Consider the following 26,814-nt stretch of genomic DNA (forward strand, 5'->3'; position numbering starts at 1 on the left):
AGAACCAGCCTTTTTAACACCTGGTCCGTTTAATCTGGGGTCTTGTGAAGAGAAAAGATATTATTCATCATCTCACAAAGGCCATTCACATATGCACATTAGATCAATGTGCATGCATGCTTTGTTTTTAAAGCACATACAAATCTGGAAAAACCAAGAGTGAGAGAGCAGGCATGCTTATGAAAGAACATGAATTGGGCTGCACTTCCTCAAGAAAACTGCTTGAACTCGGTTGTCAAATGAAGTTTAAAATGTTCGTAGATCAGCTACGTGTTTGATACATACAAGAAAAATGTAATTTGTGCCAGGGAAAAAAATAATTAAACACTCAGTTTGAAACTATAGCTTACTAAAATCCAAAGTATGTTTGTTGAGTAAATTGAGTATTTGACCTGTAAGTAATAACTGACCAAGGTGATACCAATCAATAAGGCCTTAGTGAACTCCTTGACTTAGGACCAGGATCTTATCAAACCAATCCATAGAAATGGTTTTGTTTGGCAAACTTTAGTTCATGTAAACCTGTACCTTGTGATAACAACTGCTGCCAATCACTTCCTCTGACAAAATCTAGTAGTGTTGTGATTTAGGTGGACTGCGCCGTGTCTGGCATCTTCTGCGTGACAGTGCCTCCTTAGTGGAGGTAACTGTTACCCAGGCCTGCCTTACTCTGTTTACACTCGGTGATCCATTTTGAGACATGCAAGGCCCCCTTGCCCTGTTAGCATACACTGAGGATTTCATGATGTTTATTCTGTATATACAGGAGTCAGCTTAAATAAGACTTCCATGAATGCTGGAATCCCAGAAAACTGATGGATTAGATTAGACTTTGGCCCATAACGTAGAAGTCTCTTGGCATTTTGCACCATTTTGACCCTAGCAAGGTTAATAAAAGATAAATATTTATGTTACTTTGCTCTGCTCAAAAGCAAAGCGTACAATCTGTGCTGAATATTGTGATAGAACACAGATTTGTTGCCATCTAAACAGTCTCTGAGAAACAGCCTGGTGTTTGGTGAGTGTGTATTTGTGTACATGCAGAATACATGTAATGCATGTCTGCTACAAGTTGCTCTCTTAGTAATACTTTATTTGAGAAAGGGACAATGCACATTAATCAACATTCATGTCCCCAAGTTATGTGAAAACATCAGCGGACACAATCCAAATGATACAGGTACAGTATGAGTCATGTTAAAAGTAGATAATAGCATAGGTGTTGACATTGTTGGTTCAAAATAAGACATTTCTTAACATTACACTTAAATCATTAATATGATGGGGACTCTAATTAATTGTCGTAGCCTACTAAATTCCATTAATGTGATGCTCGGAAAGAAAAAAAAGGCTTGGCTAGTTTATAAGGTATTGTTAAGTAATCATCTCTATATAACAAAAATAATGATAATAGTAATACTAGTAATAATAATAATAACAATAATAATTAATAGTAATAATAATAATAATAATAATAATAATAATAAATTACCTTTAAAACACCATAAATGTGTACATTTGTGAGCTAAGTGCTTTGACTTTTTAATGTATTCAGGTCCATGTATGTTATAGGCAAGATTTAAGCAATTAAATGTAATTATTGTATTTGATATTTTATTAAATATGATGTTTATGTGAATAACATCCAGCCCACGAGCCTTAATATTGTATTAGTGTGCTGTTCATATTGTTCCACTTTAACTATAGTAATAAATGTAAATGTTTTTTTTTCAAGTAGTGGTGTTTCCAGAGTTTGCTGTATTTTGTGTTCCAACTAATTTTACCAAAGGATGTCTTATGCCAATGCCACCCATTAAGTTGCATTCCACAAATACCAAACGCCACAGCCTCTCAGTCACGTGCCCACTTCAGGCACAAGCATGTGATTGTTTCCTTCTTCGCGGATCACCAGGTTCCTCGAGGAGGGCAACTCATTGATAAGAAGCTCCGCAGTTACTACAAACTCAGAGCAGACGTCCAAGGACAGCTCCTCGATAGCTTGATAGCTTTTGTTGTCATATCAGCGCAAACTTCCTGCTGGGGGCGTCACATCTGACGCAGCAGCGGTGGTAGAAGGAAGCAGGCTCGAGGCTGAGACAGCAGCCGCGAGCTCAGCTCAGCGGAGGTTTTGGACAACCGAGACACTGGACTGAGATGCTGGTATTATCCGTCGCAGGAAACACTGAGTAAGTTGTGACTATGTGCACTATAATAACTATGCATTTGTTCTCTACATGGACAGTCCGCGTGCATCAATGAAGTTAAGAGTTTGGAATGGGGAAGTAACTTCAGGCTGTAGGTAACACACCGGATGTAATTTACGGAGCGGAGCTTCAGATGATAAACAACGAATATTTAATTGTCGAGCTTCAGCTGCAATAAAACTCTGTGACCTACATACAGGCTCATATAGTCAGTGGTAGTCATTGCCAGACCTATCTATCGCCACAGTTAAGTCAGTGGTGGAGGTAATATTCACATTCTTTACTACTTCTTCTTTATTCTTTATCTTTACTTAAGTAAAAACAGGCTAACATAGGTTATTAGAAAAACTATGTTACTTGCATCGAAAGTCATGCTTTGAAAGTGTCACTTAATATGGTCCAATATGTAATATATTTGTAATAAATCCAAAAATGTTGAAATACTATCTTTTTTTGACAACAATGCTAATGCCAGTATTTTCTCCTTTTTTGAAATTTCCGTTCCATGACAGAATTTGTGTTTTGTGTTGTGGCCTGTGTGTTGTTATCAACTGCCCAGTTTGACAGCCAGGCCGGGTTGCCAGATATATATGTGTAAAAACAAAAAACTCAGCACACTACAGCTGCAACGTTAGTAGCCTACAGCCATAAAAGCAGCAAACAAACAGCAAGGTCAATAGAGCTAACCGAAAAGAAAACGGCATGTTTCTAACAGTTGCGTGGCAGAAGACATAACTGACCCTAGGTCAATATTTGAGATGTATTGAAAGATGGAGACAGCTTAGAGCCCAAAAAGGACTCAGAGTTGGCTAATTTCCTCCTGAACAGGTACAAAGGGTGGGCATTGTATATCATTTCAAAATTTGTGTACTCAAAGCTATAGTGCGTAGTTTCTGTCGCCCACATGACGAATTCTAAGTAACAACGACAAAACTGTGGGCGCATCCACATGATAAAAGCTTTACCTGACCACGCACCGCCCCCACGCCCCCTTCACACAGATGCTAGTAACCAAGGAGGACACGCAGGATAAAAAAACATGATGAACTCTTCAGAAGAGGTGGAGCTTTAGCAACTAATTTGGAAATGGCTTGAATGTAATGCAAGTTCATACATATCACAAAAGTTACTCACTAAAGCTTTAATCAATGTTTGTTTGCATGGTAAAATTTTTCTAAAAAGACATCACAAGTTCTCAGAGCCCAAGATGACACCACCACAATGCTTGTTTTGTCCAACTACTAAAAATTCTCAGTTCTGTTCCATCTTGTTGGGAGTCACACATGTGCAGTAGCTAGTTAAGGACAACTACCAAGTTAAAAGCAGAGTATAAGAACGTGCCATAATGTTATATGCCAAATGTTATAATGTCGCCAGCTAGGCGACATTATAACATACATGGTATAAAATAGGTTTTAAAGTGCTCCCAAGCGCTTCAATGCTCTCCTTTCTCTTCATTGAAGCCTCTATGTTTACAGGCTTGTGGTGATGTGTAAAGAGCTATCAGTGCCAAAAAATCGGGTTGGTTCTGCCAATTTGTTTTGTTTTGTCATGGTTCATGTGTGCAATAAACATTACACTTTGTGAGAAAAGAATCGTGGCAGAGAACCGTAATATCAATTCTAAGCTAAAAATTTGTGATTCTTTTTTTTCCCCTGTGCTGGCCTAATCTCAAGTGACATTACCTCACAATTGGACCTACGTAAGTACAGTACTTGAGTAAATGTAGCCTACTTGGATACATTCCACCACTGCATAAAATTGGGCCTACATATGTGATTGTGGGAAAATCTTCATGTCAATACTGAGTTTAACTTTTTTTTAAATATACAGTATATTCATGCGATATTAACATGATAGAAATTTAAAAAAAATTATCAGGCTGTGTGCACAACTTTGATAGTTAGCAATATTAAGGAAGTGTTGCAATCACATTTTTCTCCATTTCTATGACAGAAAGATTTGACAATATTTCCTAATGATAATTATATAATATGCAAATGGGTCTTTTGTAAATTAAGTCCAATACCTTACAAAGAGTCATTAAAAAGAAGTGCAACATACTGTGTACTATATTTAAAGGATTGTAGATTTAGTATAAGGGCTTCTAACATTTTGAGGGTTTTTTGTATTTTGAGTAAGAGGATTTCAGAGAGCAACAAGTTTTAAAAAGCTCAGCCACCCATTTATCATCAAATCAAGGCTAATCTTATTGGATCTCCAAAGATGACCCAGTACCAAACGGGTATAAATCATTTAAAGCGCTATTCTTGAGAAAAATTAGAATATATCTCTTGAGGTGCAATTGAAAATCTGTGTCAGTAAATGGGAGTACAGTGGACTCTTATATCTACTTTGAGTGACAACGTCTTATCCCTTGCAGGAGAGATGGTCTGATACCATTTTTTGCTTCCCGATACCGATTCTGATGCTTGAACTTGCGTATCGGCCAATACCGATAACTGATCCGATACCTCTATTTTATTATATTTTAACAACTGTATACTACTATCCCTGTATGGATGTGACATGATTTCTGTCTTTGTTGTTGGTCAGGCTCACGTTAAACTCTTTGTGAAACATGAACAAACACAAACAATGAACGCCACAGAACTTTCTTTTATTATCCAGTTTGGCGGTCAGTTATAACAGAAAAAGAACATAAATGAACTACTTTAACGCTTTTCTTTAGGGCTTTATTACGTGGTATTGGATTGGTGCATAAACTCCAGTACTTCCCGATACCAGCGTTTTAGGCATACTGGTATCGGAACATCTCTACCTTGCAGATGGTATTTTTGTCTCTGACCTTACTTTTTTCATCTTTGCTCTCAGCAGAAGTTGTCATTAATACAATAACAGCTCTTTGGTACTGTTTATTCTAGGTCTAAAGGCAAGGAAGTCTGGGGGAAAAGTTTCACCCTTGCCTCATTGTAGCATGATGCATATGGAGTGGTTAGAGTCAATTGAACACCACAGCGAAGTAGGGGTGGGGGAAAAAATCGATACAGCATGGTATTGCGATATTTTCTGTGACAATACTGTATCGATACACAGATGCCAAGTATCAACCTATTATATGTGTTGGTCACGGTTTGTCTGCTTGACAATCCCATTTTGCAGCAATAGAACTGGCGTGAGATAAACAATTGGAGAGATTTATCTTTTTAGATAAAACAGATGTTGACAAAATTTTCTTTTGGGAACATACTTTGAAATTTTTAAATTTGAAACAAATTGCGATATATCGCAGAAGATCGCAAGATAGTTTAAAATCGCAGTAATATTGTATCTTGACGTAAGTACCATGATGATATTGTTTTGTGAGACGTCTGGTGATTCCCATCCCCACAGCGTAGAAGGACAGGAGTGCGTCTGTGGTCCAGATGAAGTGTTTGCTGATAGCCAGTGAGAGCGCTGAGGTCCTCTTCCAGTGGACCGACCCTGAATTTCAGCAGAATGTCCAAGAGCAGTATGGGGCATCCCAAGAAGAGGGCCACGGGGTAAGGATGAAGACAATCAACAAATACTGTGTATACACCTTTAACTGGCTTCCTGTAGCTGTTAAAATAACTTTTAATTTTTTCCTTTCTCCGTGGTGATGGTCAGCTTCCAGCCTTCGAGGACAGCATCAGCACTCTGTTTGCTCCCATTATTATCTCCTGCAGCACCATGGTGGACAGGCTGTGTGACAGCTACACCTCCTTCACCACAGAAAACAACCACATCTATGTCCTACACCAGGTAGCGCCTGCCTTCCAAAATAAAAGCTTGTTTTAACCCCTGCACCAATCCCCACATTAGTTTATCCACCCATGTCCACTAAATAGAAAAATGATGTGATTTTGTTCTTATACAGTACTTACTTATTTTGAAATCCCTTCATGTGTAAAGCAGATTCCTGCATTCTTTAACAGTAACAGCACTGTGCCTCTGTTGCAGCCAAGAGTCATGTGAGTCTTGTTAAGGAATCAAACCGGCTTTGTCCTCCTGCAGCACATGATATACGTGACATGTTTCAGGTCCATTCAGTTTCAGCAGCCTTAGGTGTTCTGCAAATATTTACTCCAGAGAGAACAGTTTAATAAAACCATCTTTAGTTCATTTTGCTTTTTATTCATGGGGCTCTGCAAGCTAATTAGGTCATTTTGTATCCTCCTCAGTTCGATGAGTGTCTCTACATTGCTGTGAATGGAGACGGGGAGGAGGGAGAGGGTGATCTGAGGAGGAAGATCTATGTGATGAAAAAGATGATTGATGTCATGTTTGGCATGGTCACCCTCAGCAGTAACCTCCTCAGGAGAGAGTAAGCCATTTTGTTGTGTTTCTTCTTGATACTGGACAGACACACACAGCATCTAGTTGATATATAAGCTGTGTTTGTCCCCAGACTGCGTCCTCAGGACACGGAGCAAAGGGCAAGGCTGTGGAAGCATCTCCAGAGCCTGCTGGAGACCTACAGCCAGCTCCGAGAAAACGACCAGAGCTTCTTGGTGGAGGTGCAGTCCATTGCTACTTTTATACAGTCTGTTTAAGATATAGATTTATTATGCAAATGTTTCCCTCACCAGACTGTTGATATATGAGGACAGGCCACAGCTTTAAAGCAAAGTGTAGATTTCTGCTACCTTGAGATGGATTCAAGCTTATATCTTTGTCCCCTCAGGATTCTTGTATGCAATAAGCCAGAGACATTATTGAGCTGTCAGTGTTATGATAAGGCACATATCATTATGTTTCTGTTATGATGTGTCTGTGGTATATTTCATTATTATTCATGTGTGCAGTGTTAGTGTCTTTTCCTTTCTTTCTCAGCAATATATTTGTGTCTTTGTCTTCATCAACCTCACAGTTTTGGGGTATAGTTAAACAGCTATTTGAATTATCTACTTTTGTTTTGTTTTTTGAGTAACACTATTTATTAGTGAAGCCCTGACTATTTTTGATGCATTGCTCCATCAGAGTAAGGACGTAAAAACGTTAACCACTAGATGGCAGAAACAGCTAGAAAGTTTCTTTTTTAATTAGGTGTTAATATTATTGTCTGCTCCCTATACATTTTTTTATTCTCCACAAAATATTAGAAATTCGGTAGGGATGACAAACTTGTGGTTTACGCCATGTCTGTGCAGCTGTCTACTGTGAACCAGTTACAACTTAACATTTAGGTTGTTGTCCCTAAAATGTAGACATGGTCATATTTTTTCTGTATTGTTTTTTTCTTTTATTCTAATCAGAAAACAACGGCAGTGACCAGATGCATTTAGGTTGAATTCCCCTTTTAAGGCTTTCATATCAGAAGTACTGTGTCTATTATACAAAGTCATCTTTAGGTAAGATTAGGGAAGCAAACCCCAAAAAAGAACTTGACAAGCCAGCTATCCTTCAGTCCTTTTTTCTCATTAGAGACACATGTCATTAACATGTTTAAGGGCAAGTACGTCTCCGTTCAGTGCTTCAGCTAGGATGGGAGCAATGGTTAACATTGTTATTATCTCTCTCAGGCAGTGGAGAGGCTGATCCACCCCACGCTGTGTGAGCAGTGCATCGAGTTTCTGGAGCGCCGTTTAGTTCACCAGCTCAATGGCAGTGTAGAGAGAGCAGGAGAGGAGGTGCTGCACGCCTTCATCCTGGTTCACACCAAACTGCTTGCCTTCTACTCCAGGTACAGATGTGTCCATACACCTTTCACATCTACTTGCACTATTTGTTATTTATAGCTTCTAAGTCAGTGAAGAGGCTTCATTTTGATTAATTGAAAATTTCACTATACAGTATGTTGTCTCTCTGCTCCTTCTAGCCGCAATGCAAGCTCGCTCTCCACCTCAGACCTCCTGACTCTCATCATCATGGCACAGAATATGTATCCTAGCAACATAGACCTGGATGATACATATCCTGAGGTATAAGATGCTAAGTCGCTCCCACAGCACCAATACAAGATGTTGCTCATCTTGTTTCTGATTGCTTATTGTCTGTTTTTGTGCATGTTGCATGTTTGTCTGAAGGATGTTGAGAGTACATCCGGTTCTGGTCCTGACAGTTTTTACACGCCAGAGCCCTCCCCTACAGACAGGGACTCAAGCAGTTCAGGTGGATTGTGTAGTAGAGTCTGTATATTCATATTTAGTCAGTTGTTATTCTAATTACATTATAAAAACAACAGAATGTTGTCTTCATTTGTGTGTCATCAGCAGACAGGCCAGTGAGAGGAAGTACTCCTGTGTTTGAGTTTGTGGACCCAGATGTCCAGGTCAGAGCATATCTCAGTGTGTGTTCCTAATTCTGATTTCTAATATTGAATGCAAAATAAATTTGTTTGGTTTGATTGAGACCTCAAAACTCTGTACTATAATAATGTCTTCAGATGGCAGAGGACAGTTTGCAGGCTCTGGAAGTTCCCCCGCCTTCCCCTTCAACTCCTCGCAGAGTCTTCTTAGAGGTCTCACTCAAAGATGGGCTGTATCCCATGATGCCTCACTCCATGTACTGTCTGCCACTGTGGCCGGGCATTAGCCTTGTAATGCTAACTAAGGTTTGTGGACACCAACACAGTCAGTATGTACCTGTTGCGGTTTTGTGACCAGTACGGGGCACACTGGTGACACACTTATCTGGACTTATTATTGCTAACTACAGTTTTATGCAGTGTACAGTATCTAGAACATCTTTTTTCCAATGTTCAGCCACTTAAGCCTCTATTTTTGTATCTGTCAGATTCCTACCAGTCTAGTGGCCATGTCAGTGTATATGTTTTTGGAAGCCTTTGCCAAGCTGGAAAAGCGTTTAAGTGAAGGCCAAGAAGGTTCTGCTGCTACTAGAGCCCAGCCGACTATACATGACGTACGAAGCAAACTGGATAAATTCATTAAAGCCCTGGGGCCAAGTGAGATACAGGTAAATGTTTTTAAGTGTGTTGAATACCAACATTTTGTATATCCAACAATTGTCCGCTTTTAAATTAAGATGTAAAATAAAATCCTAAAATAATTTCAAGTGGAAGTCCTTTGTAACACATACGAACTAGGAATAATTTACTTTAAATTCTAGTTTTAAAGACTCTATTCCAGATTGTAATAAAACTGAACTGTCAACCTTTGCTATTACACTGTCACAAACAACAATTAAACAATTTTTATAGTTATAATATAATGTATAATTCTAGCACAAAAAAGCACATACTGAGTACCTTCCTAAATTATAAAACAAAATAATCTTTTGTTGGAAGATTTGTTTTGTTACCACCATCTAAATTTGAATGAATCAACTGAAGATCCAGTAAAAACACAGAAAAGGAAGAAGTTACCTTTGCTAAAATGGTCAGTTCCTTGCATATTTTTCTTAGTTTTGGCACCTGGACAAATGCAATCTGCTTTTGTTCTCTAATTTGCTATCCAGTCTGCACAGTTACAAAACGTCTGGACAGAGTTCAAGAACCGAGCCTTTTCCAGAGGAGGGCCTGGGTTCAACAGAGAGTAAGCTGCTACCGCCCTCTGCTGGCCAAAATGTGTCATAGCAAATCTGATGGACGATTCTTTAAATGATTACATTGATGTTTTTTGTTGTTGTTTTTGTAGTCTTATCCCATGGTGTAAGAATATGAAGACCCAGCTGTGTGGAATATACCGACAATTCTTTCTCATTGAATCTGGAAAAGCTGACATTCCTCAACGTCTCTCTACCAGTCTGCAGGAACGAGCCCAGACCATGGTGCAGTATGTATCAGTCAGCCAAACCTCTCTTTCCACTATTATTACTGTTCTATCTTCAAATCTGAATCCGTTGTTAATTGAAGTTTTTAGAACACACATAACCGCATCCTACATTGTTCATGTTTATCTTCTTTTTCTCCTTTTAATTATTTGTCATTGTCTTTCTGTTTTACCCTCTCTGTCTCTCCCAGAGAGAAACTGATGGACTGGAAGGACTTTCTTTTGGTGAAAAGCAAGAGGAATATAACCATGGTGTCATATCCTGTCAGCAAAATAATTCTACTCCCAGTGATGCCATGCTGTGTGTGTGAATAATGTTTCTGGAAGTGCCTACATATTTTAACAACATGCACACACATAGAAAACTCTTTTGAAATATAACTCATTACTCACACTCGTTATTGTAAGTGTATTGATCTTGACCCAGTTAATCTCACTTACCTGGAGGATTTCCCTGGCCTCATCCATTTTATCTGCGTGGATCGATCTACCGGCCAAATGATTGCGCCGTCGCTTAACATCACTGAACGCAACACGTCTGAGCTGGGGAAGGGACCATTGGCTCAGTTCATCAAAAGCAAGGTCAAGCATACTATAAGCGCATGTCTTAAAACTAATTAGTGTGGCACTAAATTGTTGATTGATAGATAAGTAAGCACACCAGAAACTGTTATCTTATCAAGTCATTTAAATCTATAAACTATAGTGTGTAGTTTCTGTAAGTGCTGTAAGTAATGACAACAAAACTTTGGGCGCGTCCACATGACACAAGTATTATGTGACCGTGCCCCCCCCACGTCCCCTTCCCACAGTTATTTGTAACCAAGGAGGACACGGAGGATTACAAAAAACATGATGGACTCTTCAGAAGATGTAATTATCTTTACTCAAGCTTCTGCGCAGGAAGCCACAATTTTCTGAACATGGCCATATTGAGAAATACAGAGAGAGTTGTGTGGAGCTGATAGTCTAATTAGCCTAATTAGCTTTGTAGCAACTTGCAGCTTTAAATAATTGAATATACCAGATGTGATTGGTTAGGTTACAACATAATGCCACTTTCATCTGTAGAATTCTTAAAATATATCACAAACAAGTTAAAGAATATAACCAAATACAAGACTAAATGTGTTGTATAATTTATTTGCTTAAAGGAATAGTTTGCGTTTTGCAAAATGGGCTTATTCCTTTTCTTTCCAAGAGTTTATAAGAAGATCATTATCACTCTCAATATGTAGCAGTAGCCTACAGTCAAATAGCTTAGCTTAGCATACAGCATAGAAATGGGGAAAAACTGTTGCAGGTAACCTGTGGAGACTCTGGAGGAAGTTACTGCTCAAGGCCAAGAAATTCTCCTCCAAATAACCTCTGTAAATTGATGTTTTTACACTTTGGTTTTGTACAGAATAAACAAACTACATACAAGATATTAGTGAGCTTTTCAGTGTTTGTGCTAAGCTAACTGTCTCCAGCTACATAGTTACTGTACAGATAACCAAGAACTCTCTGCAAATAAGCAGATTTCCAAAGTTTTGAAGTATACTTTAGGGTGCTCACTAAATATATAGTTATGCTCATCTTTGAATTAAATCATTTTTTGTCTTTACTCATCCATCCTGTAGGTTTGGGGCCTGGTCAGCACAACACGGCGCTATCTGCAGAAGGGTTACTCCACGGTCACATTGCGCGACGGAGACTTCTACTTCTGCTACTTCCTCTGGTTTGAAAATGAAACCGTAAGTTGGCAAGTCATATTTTAATATCCAGTATTAACATGAAAATTAATTTAGCACCCTGGATTACTGTAAAAGTAAAATTAAACAGCATCATATAAATTGTATATCCGATCAATTAGGGGTACAAGTTAGAGGCAGGGGACATACCCATCCTACCTGATGACTCTGCTCCCATTGGGATGCTTGCCGGGGACTACTACAGGTAAACAACGGCACATGACAGAAAGAGATGTGATTATTCCAAAAGGGAGTGCTGCTGAATAAAAGACTAATGTCTCCTGCAGGAAGCTGCTGCGGTACTATAGCAAGAATCACCAGGGTGAAGTGGTGAAGTGTTACGAGCTGCTGACAGTTCACCTGGGGGTCATCCCCACTGAGATCATCCTCCAGCACTGCAGACAGCTGGCAAGCAAACTGTGGGAGCCGTCGCGCAACCCACTGCTATAAACACACCCACACACTTGAACTGAGTCACAGTAGCCAAGGTACTTGTTTGTTCTATTGCCAAGAACTGAAAAAAAACTATATATATTTAGATGTAGACTGTGACCAGTGCCTGCGTTTCATGTTTCCATAATTTTCATTGTGTATTATGTTTGATTGGCACAATGGAAAACCATTGTGAACTAATGCACTTATGTCTCTTGTATGAAGCATATTGGCAATATCACTCATGTATTTTTGAATATTCATTTATGATCTGTTTCCTATTTATTAGTAATACTGTATTGTTTTCACATTGTAATATTTTTAGCTGATCAATTTTTATAAATGCAGATACTGCCCATTGTTGCCTTTACTACTGCTAGTGTCATAACTTGTATGAATGAAACATGCAATTACTGTATGTCTCCCTTTTAACATAGATTATATTTTGGAGACAATAAATATGTCTCACTTTCACTTGTTTATTGAGTCATTGTAAGCAGAATTGAAATGACACAATTTGAACCATTGACCATTACATTAATTTTACATAATTTTAGTCATTAGCTGAGTGTGTTCCCATGTATGATGGCACAATTATTCATTCATATGATATTTAATAACTGGTGATGTAGAAAGTTAATTGAATGTAAACAAATTATGCTAAGGTTAGTCTCACCGATCATGAGATTGTCTAACCTTTTAATTTTCTCACTCGTCGGTCAACCCTGGGGATTGTGAGCGTTTTTAAAAGTCAGTCTTGGCTGTGTAGGGTTCTTCCAGCAGGGCACGGTGATGGAGGACTCCACACTGGCAGACAGAAGATAGGATTGCATGTAGAATTCAGTACATTTTCAGTCTCTGCACTGCTGACTCAGAGCTCCTGTGAGGTCAGACACAGCTCCTGAAGCCACCAGGTCCCTCAGAAAGAGTTTCTCAGCACTTACATCATGCACCACCTGGATGATGATAATAAAAATGCCATACATATTAAATCAAAAAATGAGGTTTGTGAGCCTTAAAAATCTGTATCAGTGTGGTAATCTAAATTTACTTGTGCCTTCATTGCCTCCATGCGTATGGTCTCATAGTAGTGAAGTCTGGCACCTGGGTGCTGCATGTCGTACCCAAACCCTGCCAGGCTCACATGGTCACACAGCTGCAAAGCCATCACCACCGCACTTGCACCTAGTGTTGGCACCATCTACTTGAGGGGAGAAAATGTTTTTTGGTCTATTTTTTCAACCAGTATGAGAACCAACTGCCCATTATTATTTTGCTTTATGGGAAGTACCCATTATAAAGGGCAGTGGGTAATAGAATGGGCCGGTTGGCCTCTTTAACTGAAGGTTGTGTTTGCTCATTTTTTGCTCTCTTTAGTCCTAGGCTTACAGCAAAGTCAAAACACGTCTGAGCCAGGCATATCCATATGTTATCCAGGACAGGTTAGACCACCCAGTTGTGTGATTGTTCTTGGATTCCTGTTCGCATGCAGTCTTGTATGAAAGAATACATCAAAGCATGAGCAAAGCATGTTAGAACTCACGTTTCCCTGTTTCAGAGCATATTTCTGTAGAACTTGTCCTGTTTTATGAATAATCTCTGGATGGAGGATCCTGAAGCTCTCTGCTGTCAGGGGAATATCATCTACCACCTCCCTCCAGAACCACATTTTGGACCAGAAGCTCTGTTTAAAAAAAACACACAGGATATGGCTAGCATGTGAGGCATGATGGTGTGATATTGTTATTGCTGCATGACTTGCTGCACCAATCGTGGCTTATGTAATACACCATTTCTGTGTGCAATTGTTCCTCTGCTGAACCTTACCAGAGGCTGTTTGGTGATGACAGAAGTGAGCCAGTCCAGGTCCAGGCTCTTAAAGACCACCAAAGCAACCATGGTGGTCTTTTTATACTCGTTTGCGGAGTGAGGTGCTGCCTCTGGATAAATCAGGCGGATGGTTGTGCGGGAACCAGCATCTTTTTCAAAGCCAGGCACTGGAGCATTATTTAGCCTGGTAACATAGATGAGAACGTATGAATGAAATTGATTATGTTTTACTGATACATTGCTTTTTTTCTTCAAGCCTTTTTCCTTAACCTCATACAAATTGTAGCCTGTGTGGAATAAGTCCATCAGCACGGGTTAAAAATAGCCACTACAGTCTATCACACTAGAAAGATATCCTTCCACTTGTGTCAGTCTGACAATGGTGCGCATACCTGATAATGATGTCATACTGATCTATATCTGATCCGAGATGGCTGCCATGAAGAACCCCTCCATTGCCCATCACCACACATCGTCTGCAGCTGCCTTCACTCCTTAGTGATGGAGGCATGCCAGGCTGAGGCAGAGATGCAAGAACCTGGGCCAGATGACCTTCGCTGCCCTGGAGCCCCAGAGGCGGGGACAAATCCCAGGACACAGGCCTGTCCTTCTGCACAAACACAGGTATGTCTAGGAGGCCTGCAGAACAAGAAAGGGGCTTGAGGTGGTCCAGACACCACCGAGGCTGACAGGGGTCTGACAGCAGGGAGGCTGACCGATTTAGTAAGACCTGGGGAAAGGGGCAAACATAGAGAGAGGATTGGTAAGAGTAAATCAAATGATCCAAAATGATCACTGAGTTGTATATGCATACCAGATCTTTGGGAAGTTGGTTGTCATCACTGAGATTTGCCACTTTATCCAAGGGGAGATATGCAGGAATCAAAATAGCCGAGTAGCATCCAATCAGCAGCACCAGACTGAAGGCAAGGTTCTCACTCCTAATTAGCAGAGAAAAAAGAAAATACCATTAAATAACAGGTCCAACAAATAAAAACAGTACCTGCAGAAACGTACCTGGTGAGGAAAAATTCCCTTGACTCAGTATTTGTGATCACTCGCTGCCTGTGAAAGACAGGCGTTGGTGTTGCAACCTCCGCAGCCTCAGGCAGCAGTGGAGAACCATCGTCTGGGTCCTCGACACTCAAGTGATTCAGCGTCACCATGGCACCTGTGCTTCTACTTGAAACACATTTTTAAAACAACAGTAGTGATTATAAACTCAATCATTTTAAAACAAAAATGCCATGAACTAACATTGCTTCTCTCTGTGTTAAAGACAAACTCAACTAATAACAAGATGACAGTATTGATAGAGCTTAGAGTACCATATTACCTTTTTTTAACACTGTCTATTTAAATTGTGTCTACAGACTAAATCATCAAGAGGCACATCAGTTGAGTAATATGAACAATTTAACTCACAGGCAAACGGTTAACTTGAGGATGATGATGGTTAGCTGTCTGGTCGTCTGTGCTCCATGCTTGAGGGAAGAACAGTGTCCTGTGCAGCTAAAATGGCAGCTGCTGCCTAATCCACTGAACTCTGCCACTTCCCTCAAAAACACAGATTAACCATTAACATGTCACACAGTCACACATTGGCAGGTTGTGAATGAGCGTGTGTGTGTGAAATGTAAGCAAGAAAAGGGGAAGTATCCATAAAACACATTGAGTGTGAGAGAAACATGATACAGACACCTTAATGATTTGATACTCTAACACAATACACGTTTTATCTACTCTATGTGTGTTCAGTCTCATATACCTATAAAATAATTGGAAAAAATACTAATGTTGTGGCTGGACAGTGATTAACTGTTGGTGTGCTGTCAAACTAGTATTTACAAGCTATCACTTGGCAATAATGGAACCTTTCTAAATAAAATAATCCCCCAAAACGGTGTGTTTATGAGTGCTCTCCTCCGAAGAGAGATACGCACTGTTGCAGCAACAGGAGTGAGTAAAACCAGTAGCTTGTGAAAATGTACCCTCTTCTTTATCCCGAGCCTGACATGCCTGAAGGGTTGCATGTACTTGTATACAAGTGTGAGTGAGTGAGCAACTTTGCGTGTGTGTGTGTGACAGAAACAGAGAGAGAGTGAGAGAGAGAGAGAGAGAGAGGGAGATTGTAATGCTGGCAAGCACACAAAAGTGCACACACACCTGTTTGATGGCGTAACACAATGTCCCAACATGAACCCGGCATTCCAGCTAGGAAGCCACTGGGCTTGCAGCACTTCTGTATAAAGTGACACACGGTCTGTCAGATTTTACTCAAGATTATTTGTTCAAGTTTAAAAAAAAAGAGCTTCACCTGTTCAAAATAATTTACCATTTTATCTTTTTTGTATCTTTGTATCAAACAGAGATGGAAGCAGTGGTGCAGTGGCCAGCCATTGTGATGGACCATAAAACAGCAATTGAAAAGAAAGATCAGGTAGGTAAAAGAAATACTACTGTTTACAAAGTGCCATTTGTAAAGATTTTACATTAATATCACAGTATTTTAGATTATGTATGGCTCCTAGAATGATAATCTTTAGGCACTCACCAGTAGGGAGATTTATTTCCCTAGTACAGCAGATTGTATATAACACTTGATATAAAGTTACTGATAACACAATATCACAATTTGAAAATACCTAATTTGTGAATTATCTATTTTATGTGAAGATGTGAATTAATGAGCTAATAAAATAAAATAGTAATAATAAAACCCCCTAACAAACATGCTAGCATTAAAGTTAAGCTCAGAACATGAGGATGAAATGTCTGTCAGCCTACTTCAACATCCATCTGCGGATACACTGAAAAACACAAAAACACAATCAAGGACCACTATGTTAAATTGCTTGCAGTTAGATACATTTTTTTCCCACAGTTTCAAAAAATATTTAAAACATTAAAACTCTGTAGTGTTTTTAAAAAAGCGCTATGTAAATAAAAGGCATTACTATTATTTGTATTAGTGTTATTATTAGTTTATACGCTTTGCCATTCAAATACAAGACTTGAGTGGTAGAGAGAATATCACAGAGATCTGCAAAAGGAAAATGAAGCTAAAAAAAACATCCTCACCCAGGGTTTCTCTGGAAATTTCAATGGTGAGCTATAACTTTCAGAAACCTTCCTCATGTGCAAAACAGAGATATAAAAATGGAATATGTGTCTCTATCCTGTCCCTGTGTTTCTTTGTGTGTGTGCATGTGTATGTGTATGTGTGTGTGTGTGTGTGTGTGTGTGTTACAGATAGGGTCTATTGATACTGCAGAATTCATGAATGCAGCCAGTCAAGGCAAACTGACTGTAATTGACAAGTATCTGGCTGATGGTGGGAACCCTAATGTCCATGACGAGGTATGCTCTCCCTGCTGTGGAAGTAAACCAGATACATTTAAAACACACTACAATTCATTTCTACTTATAAAATATTTCAACATTCCAGTTGAAGAGGACAGCGTTACACCGTGCCTCTCTAGAAGGACACACTGCCGTTGTCCAAATGCTTTTAGAAAAAGGAGCCGATATCAACTTTGAAGACCAAGTAAGATGTGCAGGCTCATGGCTTGTTTGTAAAGATGATGATGAGATTGGTTGAGATTATCTTCACTCACTAAAGCTCCAGCCTCTAGTGGCCTGAAGTGAGCACTATTAATAGAATGTGGCCATCCTACTGTTTCAGCTGGGCTCCAGGGCCATTCACTGGGCCTGCAGAGGGGGAAGCCTGAATGTTGTCAAAGCCCTTAAGAGCCATGGGGCTGACCTGGATGTTAGAGATAAGGTGAATGAGCATTTTATTTGTGTCTGTATTCATACCGGGACTTATACTTGTGTATTTGCATGCTCACTGTAGATGTTATACTGCAATACAGTTAGTCTTGTATGTGTTTCTCCCAGTCACAGTGTATGTAATTGTCCACATTGCAGTTGTACAGCCTTCCTCTGCATGTGGCCACAAGAACAGGCCACACTGCCATTGTGGAGTACCTTCTCTCCTGTGGTGCCAAAATCAACTCCAGGGACAGGGTAGGCAGCAGCTCAATTGTGTGTTTCATCATCTCTATAATACTTTCTGTCGTTATTAAAAAATGTTTCTCTCTCTCGGGCTGGTACTCCAAGGAAGGGGACACAGCCCTGCATGATGCTGTGCGTCTCAACAGATACAAGATAGTGAAGCTTCTCATAGTTGCAGGGGCTGACACAAAAATACTAAATCATGTGAGTTTTTTTACCTGTTGTGCATGTGTGGGTTACTCAAATATGATTTCAAAGTAAATGGTTTGACATATTGGGGAATACGCTTACATAAAGTACCTTTCTTTTTCCCAGAGAGTTTTTCAATATCATGCTCATATCAGTACATTAGCTCGTGCTTAGCACAAGGACTGGACACAGGTGTAAACAGATGAAGCTCAGTAATTAACATGTTGTATGTCATTTTCTAATCCAAATAAAAACCAAAATATAAAAAGTCTATTTGATGCTATATGAGGGGATGTGTGCCGGACTATTTAGTTGGTGGCATCTGGTCCATTTTGAAACTTGAGTTCATTGGCAGATTAAATAAAGAAGATATAAACTGTTATTAGTGAGCTTTTGAGGTGCTGGTAGATAGATTGTGTTACCTTTGAACCCTGTGTTTTCAGTCTTTATGCTAAACTAACCCAAGAAAAAGATAAGATGCGGCATGTAGCCTCACAGTCGCCAGTAATAAAACAGACAAAGGAGTATATTAAAACTCTCTTTTTAAAGAAAAAAATCTGTTTGGCACAACAAGGTATTCAGCTCCTCATGCTGTATAACAGACTGCAAGGCAGGACAGGTTTAAAGAACAAAAACAAAAAAAACATGAGAGTGGTATTGGATTGGATTTTCTCATCCAACCCTCAACAAGAAAGCAAATAAACCTTATTTCCCCAAATGCCAAACTATTTCTTTTAAAGATTACTTATTGATTGCATATTACATGATGTGGCTCTTTCTCAACATAGTGTATACAATATGACTCCTCACTAACAAACTGACACTATGAACCATGTTACAGGAGGGGGTGACCGCAGTGCAGCAGTTAAAACAATGGCAGTTTGACATCATGGAGACCCTCCAGAGGGAGGTGGGACCCGAAAACACCTCAAGAGAGGAGTAAATAGTTCTGAAGCTGTACATCTACTCATACAGTATATTCTTAATAACATCTGTTTCTATAACTATCACTGTAGGTCTGTGCACATCATACTTGAGTTTATGCATTATATGTGTTCACTAACAAAACCCTTTCTAGGGCATGGTGGTTAATCCTCTGAGATCACACTGAACTCTTGATGCTACATGTCAGCTTGGATTTGACGGAATCAAAATTATCTGATACAAATGAGAAGACAAAGTTGAATTTCTCAAATCCTTTTTTTCCAAGCTTTGGCGTTTTTGATATTGACTTCTAACTAGCTTTATGTTCTGAGGATCACTCATGGATGTTTCATATCTGATTTGCGATGCATTTGGAAGTTTAATATTATTAAAAGATAGTGCTGTGCAGAAGCTACATTTCAATATACATTACATCAAGAGGTCCTTGTTTTATTGGGGTGACGTACAAGGCCAGAGCAAACAGTAGCACTGCGTTTGAGCTGTCAGCTGATGATAGCAGAAATGGCCGGTATGCCCCTGCTAAAGTCAGGGATTCAAGGGGAGCTCAGAGGACATTTTTTCCTTCTATCATCAGTGGCTCATATGTTCCTGGGGGAAGTTGGTCACTCAAAACGGAATAGCAACAGCTTGCTCCACTGCTTGCAATGTAGTTGTTTATGTACAGTTAGTCATTTCACAGACAGCCATTCAATTCTTAAGCACATTTTGTTCAACAAATATTTTGCTGCTATGGCATTATTCATAATGTAAATGCGGTTTTGAAAAGCATGCAGTTAATGACTTCTATTAAAAACCAATGTGTTTATTGTAGACGACATATCAGATACATTATCAGCCATGCACAGTATTTCCTGTTAGAAGCACGGCTGTGTAACTGTCATGGACCTTAGTGGAGACAAGTACCATGTACAGCATAAGGTTATACAAACTATGTGACAGACAGTGTTGCCAGTTGTGTTGTCAAACTGTCCCAAACAGAAATATTACGGCATATCGTCAATGTTATATGGTTCATGGATCAGAAAGATTAAATCTCTTGCCCTCATATATGTGTTACAGCTTTAGTTCTGTTGTTTTCAATTCCATGTGAGCTACAAGCAGTATGCTGCTGTGCTGTTGCTGAGGGCTGGAGTGGTGTAGAGTGAGAAGGGGGATGGGAAAACTGGAGGCTTCTGCTTAGTGCTAAGCTTAGTGCTATGTGGCAAACCAAAAACCAGAGGAACCTGTTTATCTATGAAATGGTTAAATGTATTCCCTACTCTTGCAAATGTGGCACATCTAAAGCCATTGTGTTACAACGTCAGAAATACTTCATGATACTGTGTCCAAGCGCAATGAAAAGCAAGTTTTTTCTCAACACAAGGCTTTATTAAACAGATCCCCATCTAAGCAAAACATACTCAGACCTATTTCAGGATAATGAGGGGATACTGTGCAGTAGTCTTATCTAAGAGCACTTTATCTAAGAGCATTATATTGTTACAAAAAAAAAAGGTAACAACGGCAATGATATTTTCCAGGGCAGGTGAAAGTCTGGACAGGCACATTTTCTTTTAAAGCACCATTTGTTTCCAGTTGGAAATAGATGTGGAATTTGTGTGAATTCAAATCCACTCAGGCAAACATGTGCAGGCGAAGAAGGTTTGAGCATGCGTTGTCTCCAAAATAGCAGAAAGGAAAAATACAATTACATGATCTGAAATACAAGTTATTACACTTTGTACATCCAGCCAACATTAAAGTGTCTTAGTGGTACTGATGCATGTAATGGTCTGCTGTTCTAATGTTACCTTCAAGGAGATATTTAAAGGAAGCAGCGGTATACGTTAATGTTCATTGAGTATTGATTTTTGTTCTCCCTTATGGAATATAAAATTCAGTCAGTAACTGCAATAATCCAGACTAGAGAATCCCTGTTTAATCTTCAGTGCTTTTGTTTTTCTTGCACACTAAAGCCCCAGGTGGATTTGTCGTTATTGATCTGTCTTTATTGTCCAGCTGTAAGAAATGACACATGCAACTTCTGTTGAATGTTCCGGGCTTTCTTACCTGTAATATCATTTGATTGTCTTTGGTTGCATTTCTACATTAGCCAACCTAGACAAGCCACGTCTACAAATGCTCTGTAAGGCCTATTGACTGTTCAAGTGCACTGAATTCATTTGTAATCACAGACTAGCTTTGATCTATAATGGTTAATAAATTCCTCAAAATACCTAACTATCGTTTTACATACCTCAGTAACACCATCTTTTGTAAAGGTCAGAACAAACACAAGCAATGACAACAATATGTATACATCTCACAGAAAAGCACACATAAATACATGTTGTTAAATGTACATCTTGTCTAATAAATCATTCATTTAGCTTCCTCAATTAATATCTATGTCCCTAATCAAATGTATCTAATTAGGATTGTTTAACAACTTTAAGGATGTCCACACTGGTGACTCATTTAAGTCTTTCAGGTTGTTCCGGGGGAAACATAAGTGAATTATCCAGCGGAGATAAATCTCCTCTACCATGATTTCCACTGAGAGAGGGAGGTTTATTAGAGGGAGCAGAGCTGCTGGACTTGAGAGTGATGAGAGCTAAGACTCAGCACCAGCTTAGTTACGTGTCCCTTAGAGTGAAGGCGATTTTCAAATAGCCCTCAAATGTATTAAGATGATAGACAGACACATTATAACATACATATGACGCATAGGGGGAGGGATGGGGAGGGGACTGTGTCATCTCATTTTCAGAGGGACACCCTGAAACTACACTCTTTTACCAAAATGTCATTAAGGCAAACGTGACATGAATACAGATCTTCTCAGATGAGAAATACTAGTGACAAATTGCATGCAGAGGTAAACTTTTCAGCAGCACTGTTAACTGAGACAAAAATTTGAAAGGTCCCTGTAGAGTGTTTTTGTAAATAAACAACATTGCATTGTTTATCTTTAAGAGCTGACTAATATGTCGAATGTTTCCTTCCTCATAAAACATGTACTTTTTTTTTTTTAAACTAGATCCGCGTTTCCGAGCTTGCAGCACCAGAAGTCAAAAACTCCAAAGGGTACCTTTAAGTACCACTCTGTTGTAATGAATTACAGCATTTATTTTAAGGTGAACTGATCTAATTAGTGGCTAAGTCTTCAACATAGGGACTAATTTCACACCTACTCCTAATGCAAGAGAAGAAAAAGCGCTTTAAGTACCAGATGTGCAATAACATGGTAAGAAGAGGTCTCCCATATTCTGTTGTTTGATATATGAAAGCTAACCTTTCTAAAAAAAAAAAAGTAAAAAAAACACTAAGACACTGTTTATAGGTACAAGAATTAGACCAAGGGAAAACCAGCAGCATTTGATGTTTACAAGACCTGTGAAGTTAAAGGTGTGCTTCCTTGTGTTGTGCATTTCAAGTCAGTGATATTGAAGGCCATTGTTTGGCCAAATTGCATGTGCATTCCAAGCCACTGTGAAGGCTAAGCAAGGAAGATGCAGAAAAATTAAATAAAGAGAGTAATGGTGGAAAAAGAGAAAAAATACAGTGAGAAGAGCTGGAGAGGAGTATACGAGAACACTTCCCTGAGGCCCTCCTGGAAGGTGCTAGAACCCTGACCGTGTCTCCTCCAGGGCCCAAGACAGTTAAAGTGCCAGACTGCGAGCGTTGGAGGCTGAAGCCTGCGCACGCTGCACCACTCCTGGACACTTCTCTCTCTTCTGGAGCCTGTGGCTTTGAAACAAACCCTCGTTTCGTGGGACACCGTGAGCTCCATCTGGGAAGGTCAATAGCCCTGAAGGCACAGACACAGGACATTAAAAACAACCACAGAGAGATAATACTGACATCCTGATGGACAAACGGTTCCAGTGGTGTAACAACAGTTTTACCATATCCCTCAACACGCCCATCGTTGAATTCTCCTTCAAACTTCATGCCATCGTATCGACTGAAGACTCCCACGCCTTGAAACTTTCCATGTGCAAATTCTCCTTCGTACCTGATATGGTGAAAAGATAGAAGGTTTTCATTTGAAACTTTGGATTGAGGATAAAACTTTCTTTCTTTTTGGCTCACACACCTGGATCCATCCGTAAAGAGCAGTAAACCGGAGCCATGGAAGAGTCCATTCTCAAACTGGCCAGAGTAGCAAGTTCCATCCGGAAACTTGAGCTGGCCAACACCATGCCTCTGACCTGGAAAGTTGCACATCAAAGTAATGGCTCAAACTTCAAACAGATGATGGAAGCACAAGAAATCCTGTCAAGGCAAGCAACCTTGATACCATTTGTTGATTCACATTTTATCTACATTCATGTAGCACTATACATGACACCCATCTAACCCCTTAGCCTCTTATGGATAACCCTTTCGTAATAGTGCATAAACATACTGTATGAGATGACCAACTGACATCCATGACATTTGAACTTGCAATGCAGCTCAGGGTTTTATATTCACTTGGTATTGGAGAGCCACTACATATGTCACAAGTCAGTACATGCTGGGATTTAGGTATCCTCCCCCCTCTGTTAGCTAAAGGTTTACTACTGAATTAGGAGTCCCATCTGCCTCCTGTGTGGTGGGAATTACAGCACTCTAATCCAACAGATTTTTTAGCAGGGATTTCCACTTTAGAATCCAGTCTCTGAAAACAGTCTAGGAATGTACATGCATTCCCTTCCTGGTAGTCTATGATCCACTACGGAAGCTTATAATTATGTCAGAGGGCACACACCTACACGTTTCTGGACAACTGCTATAATTGGTTTACAACCACATTTGCCAAACTGGAAAAGTAGGCCAAGTTGTCTTTGAAGGGTGAAGGAATACATCAGTTAAATGGTGCGGACAGTGTTTGAGTTTACTTTAAAGCAGCTGGCAATCATCACCAATCCTATGTCAAGAAAGAATAAAAAAAAAAACTGGATGTTCTTCCTTGTATTGCAGTTGATTTTGTTTTGTTTTTCAGCAGCAGCTGACATAGGACTCTCTAAGATTTCCCAAACAGGTCCAAAGTTTAATCCAGAAGATTTGACAAAACCAGAGCTGTTAAATCTGGCTCTGTTCGTCATGGGTTGCAAATTCTAGCTAATTGGGATTTGATTAAACAGCTTGTGCTTGCATGCCACTAACATCACTGTACGTGTGCGAGTGAGAGAGAGAGAGAGAGAGAGAGAGAGAGAGAGAGAGAGAGAGAAAGAGAAAGAGAAAGAGAGAGTAGCGTAATCATAATCGTTGCCACAGGTGAAAATTTGACAGAAATATTTAACATTTCAGTATACTATGCCCACTTCCAGGGAAATACATGAACACAAAATCTAATATATTGACTGGTATATGTATTTGTTTCTGCTAGCTTCTTTTAGTATACTATGCACACATCCATGCAGATTCCTGAACAGAAATGTTAATATATTTACTAATATATTGACATGCTAAGGCACAGTGTGCTACTGTTACCTTAGCTTATGTCAAAAGATGTCCCACAAGGCTATTCAACAATACTCTTTTATGTCATTTGTATGTCATTCTCCTCAGTAATAATATCTTTATTAAATATGGTCACAATTTACTTGCATGTCTGCATGAGAGAGAGAGAGAGAGACATAATGAGGACTAGATGCTCAGTACAGTTGGTGAAAGTGAAAAATTGTGTCATCTCTGTAATTAAGTTGGTGAAGCTTGCACACAAACTTTATTTAAAACAGAGAAGCAGGACCGTCTTGCCTTCTTTCCACTCGCCGTGGTACTCTTCCCCACTGGCATATGTGAAAGATCCTCTGGTCAGAGTCATGTCACCCCTGTTTTCAACACACAAACACACGTGTTGGCGACAGAGCTAAAGAACACATGATATTGGTGACCAGCTATTTACATTTAACAGAAAAACATTCTGCTTTGAAAGATTTTCAGAGTGAGAGGGCATCACATCTGTGAGTCTCTTCCATCTGAGGCGTTTCATTAGCTGACCAAACAAAAAGGATATTTTTCTGAATGGGAAAAACAGCCCCTCCGTCCATTAGGCAGAGGGAGTAGCCATCTCTTTAGCACATATGGTTACAGTTGTTGATCTTTTGCTTTTGTCATTTTAAACTGTATTAGGCTCAGTACCAAACAGCCTTGTGTAGTTGGTATTCCTTATGTATTTACTTACAGGCAAACACCAGGAATAAATAAGTTTGAGGATATTTATCTGTCTTCAGAATTTTCAATAGGGTGGAAATTGTTGTCAGAAAACCCTTGGCTTGGGTGCATGCTCCCATAGTTCCATGTGTGAGTCGGATCAGAGGATAACGACAAGTTACAACAGATGCTAGCCCCTGCTGTCAACCGAGAAGTCTGAATCATGTCCAGTGTTATGTTGGTAGTGGTGATGATGCTGGTTTTTAAGACCAGTTTAAAAGCACACATGGGAGCGAAACACCTTCTGTGTAAAAGACTGAAAACGGGACTATTATAATAGCTATAAAATAAGCTTAATGCATTGTGACCATTTCAAACCATTGTTTAAAACGAATGAGGCTGTGTTACATGGCAACCAGGTGTAATTTTACCCATGAGGTCGGCATTGAATAAATAATTCATCAACTAACACCAGCACTGAAACACTCTAACGTTATTGAAAATATTCAATGGGCTGCCTAAATTATTTTAATCAGTGCCGCCTTACATGTTGCTAAATAAGCTATCGTGGGATAGAAGCCTCTGCAAATCGACTGTAATGGAACACATGTATTAACAAAAATCGACAACACCTATAACGCTATCATTTACCTGTACGCTACGTTTGTCGTCTCTGAAGCATGGAAACCACCATACAAGAGCGGAGGGACGTAATATGAAAACACCGGCTGAGAAACGTATGCCGCATTCACGTGTTATTTGTAAGCTCCCACATCCGAGTTCAAGTGTTTTAAATGACATTCACATATGTTTTAAATGCGCAAGCTTATTCGCAAAATAAGAAAATCTGCGGTAGGCTAAAAGCATCTTAGTAGCCGTTGTTTTATTCTCAATATTGAAAGGAGGGGTTATAGCTTGTTAACGTTATGGGAATTGCCAAATGTCACACCTATGGCCTATAATACAATTAAAACGTCACATAGCATACTTTTACTTGCTTCCACTTTGATCTATAAATAATTCAATGAAGCAAATGTATAGGAACCAATTCTCTCTTTAGAAGCCCTGTATTTGTTGTCGTGTTCGTTCTGACGATTATCGCGGCACATCTCAGGATTACAATAATTCTGAAAGCACTTCAAGGCAGCATTACAACAGCATCATTGCAGCCCTTACTGTCGAGCTTTCTTACATAAATGTTGTCGGCTTTCATTGAAAACCTTCTCTAATTGACCTAGTATGCTACAGCTTAGAGTCTGTGGCAGACATATTCATTAAAGGCTGTTGGGTATTTTGCTGAAGTTTCTAGAAGCATTTAGCACTGTAGTTGAATTGGCTGTACAGTAGCTTACAGTGTAATAGCCCATACTGCATTGAAAGTAGGTTACAGAGTGAACTATAAATACAGATTGTAGTAGGCCTACTACTACTAGCCTATTAGCAACAATAATAATACAAATTATAACAAATTATTTCATTTATATTAGCCTAATCCATAAAAACACAATTATTCAATCTGTGGTGAATATAGGGATTCAGCTAATGTTTCTTACAGGGTAACTAACTACATAGGCATCCCTATCAAACACAATTAAATTTAACTAAAGTAAAAATGTCTTACATAGGATA

At 39.4% G+C, this 26,814-nt stretch overlaps 4 protein-coding genes across 5 annotated transcripts; 2 read left to right on the forward strand and 2 right to left on the reverse strand.

Moving 5' to 3' along the window:
- Window positions 1–1,856: 1,856 nt before the first annotated feature.
- hps1 (HPS1 biogenesis of lysosomal organelles complex 3 subunit 1) lies at window positions 1,857–12,549 on the forward strand. Its single transcript, XM_034898338.1, has 18 exons — window positions 1,857–2,186; window positions 5,559–5,707; window positions 5,814–5,948; window positions 6,368–6,510; window positions 6,595–6,703; window positions 7,709–7,869; window positions 8,005–8,107; window positions 8,213–8,297; window positions 8,399–8,457; window positions 8,572–8,739; window positions 8,922–9,101; window positions 9,603–9,679; window positions 9,782–9,919; window positions 10,108–10,173; window positions 10,354–10,498; window positions 11,539–11,652; window positions 11,772–11,854; window positions 11,937–12,549. Exons 2-18 carry the CDS (start codon window positions 5,591–5,593, stop codon window positions 12,097–12,099), a joined length of 2,046 nt encoding a protein of 681 aa, XP_034754229.1. The 5' UTR covers window positions 1,857–2,186; window positions 5,559–5,590; the 3' UTR covers window positions 12,100–12,549.
- Window positions 12,415–15,440, reverse strand: st3gal7 (ST3 beta-galactoside alpha-2,3-sialyltransferase 7). The gene is made up of 8 exons (XM_034898339.1): window positions 15,333–15,440; window positions 14,929–15,090; window positions 14,726–14,852; window positions 14,304–14,641; window positions 13,909–14,095; window positions 13,625–13,765; window positions 13,133–13,282; window positions 12,415–13,037 (listed from the first exon to the last, which is right to left on the reverse strand). Exons 2-8 carry the CDS (start codon window positions 15,075–15,077, stop codon window positions 12,933–12,935), a joined length of 1,197 nt encoding a protein of 398 aa, XP_034754230.1. The 5' UTR covers window positions 15,078–15,090; window positions 15,333–15,440; the 3' UTR covers window positions 12,415–12,932.
- Window positions 13,541–25,934, reverse strand: morn4 (MORN repeat containing 4). 2 transcript variants are annotated; one of them, XR_004660155.1, is made up of 5 exons: window positions 25,837–25,930; window positions 24,790–24,863; window positions 22,950–23,255; window positions 22,079–22,852; window positions 13,541–13,550 (listed from the first exon to the last, which is right to left on the reverse strand). XR_004660155.1 is itself a non-coding variant. In XM_034898342.1 (5 exons), exons 2-5 carry the CDS (start codon window positions 24,854–24,856, stop codon window positions 22,704–22,706), a joined length of 441 nt encoding a protein of 146 aa, XP_034754233.1. In that variant the 5' UTR covers window positions 24,857–24,863; window positions 25,837–25,934; the 3' UTR covers window positions 20,409–22,703. The 2 variants fall into 2 exon arrangements, 1 of the variants encoding a protein (XP_034754233.1); XM_034898342.1 differs by lacking the exon at window positions 13,541–13,550 and having other exon boundaries at window positions 20,409–22,852; window positions 22,950–23,059; window positions 23,141–23,255; window positions 25,837–25,934.
- Window positions 16,102–20,545, forward strand: LOC117960440 (ankyrin repeat domain-containing protein 2). The gene is made up of 8 exons (XM_034898341.1): window positions 16,102–16,172; window positions 16,281–16,351; window positions 17,164–17,271; window positions 17,360–17,458; window positions 17,597–17,695; window positions 17,842–17,940; window positions 18,034–18,132; window positions 18,959–20,545. Exons 2-8 carry the CDS (start codon window positions 16,283–16,285, stop codon window positions 19,058–19,060), a joined length of 675 nt encoding a protein of 224 aa, XP_034754232.1. The 5' UTR covers window positions 16,102–16,172; window positions 16,281–16,282; the 3' UTR covers window positions 19,061–20,545.
- Window positions 25,935–26,814: the final 880 nt, after the last annotated feature.

Source organism: Etheostoma cragini, chromosome 17, assembly GCF_013103735.1.
Source record: "Etheostoma cragini isolate CJK2018 chromosome 17, CSU_Ecrag_1.0, whole genome shotgun sequence".
Lineage (NCBI taxonomy): Eukaryota > Metazoa > Chordata > Actinopteri > Perciformes > Percidae > Etheostoma > Etheostoma cragini.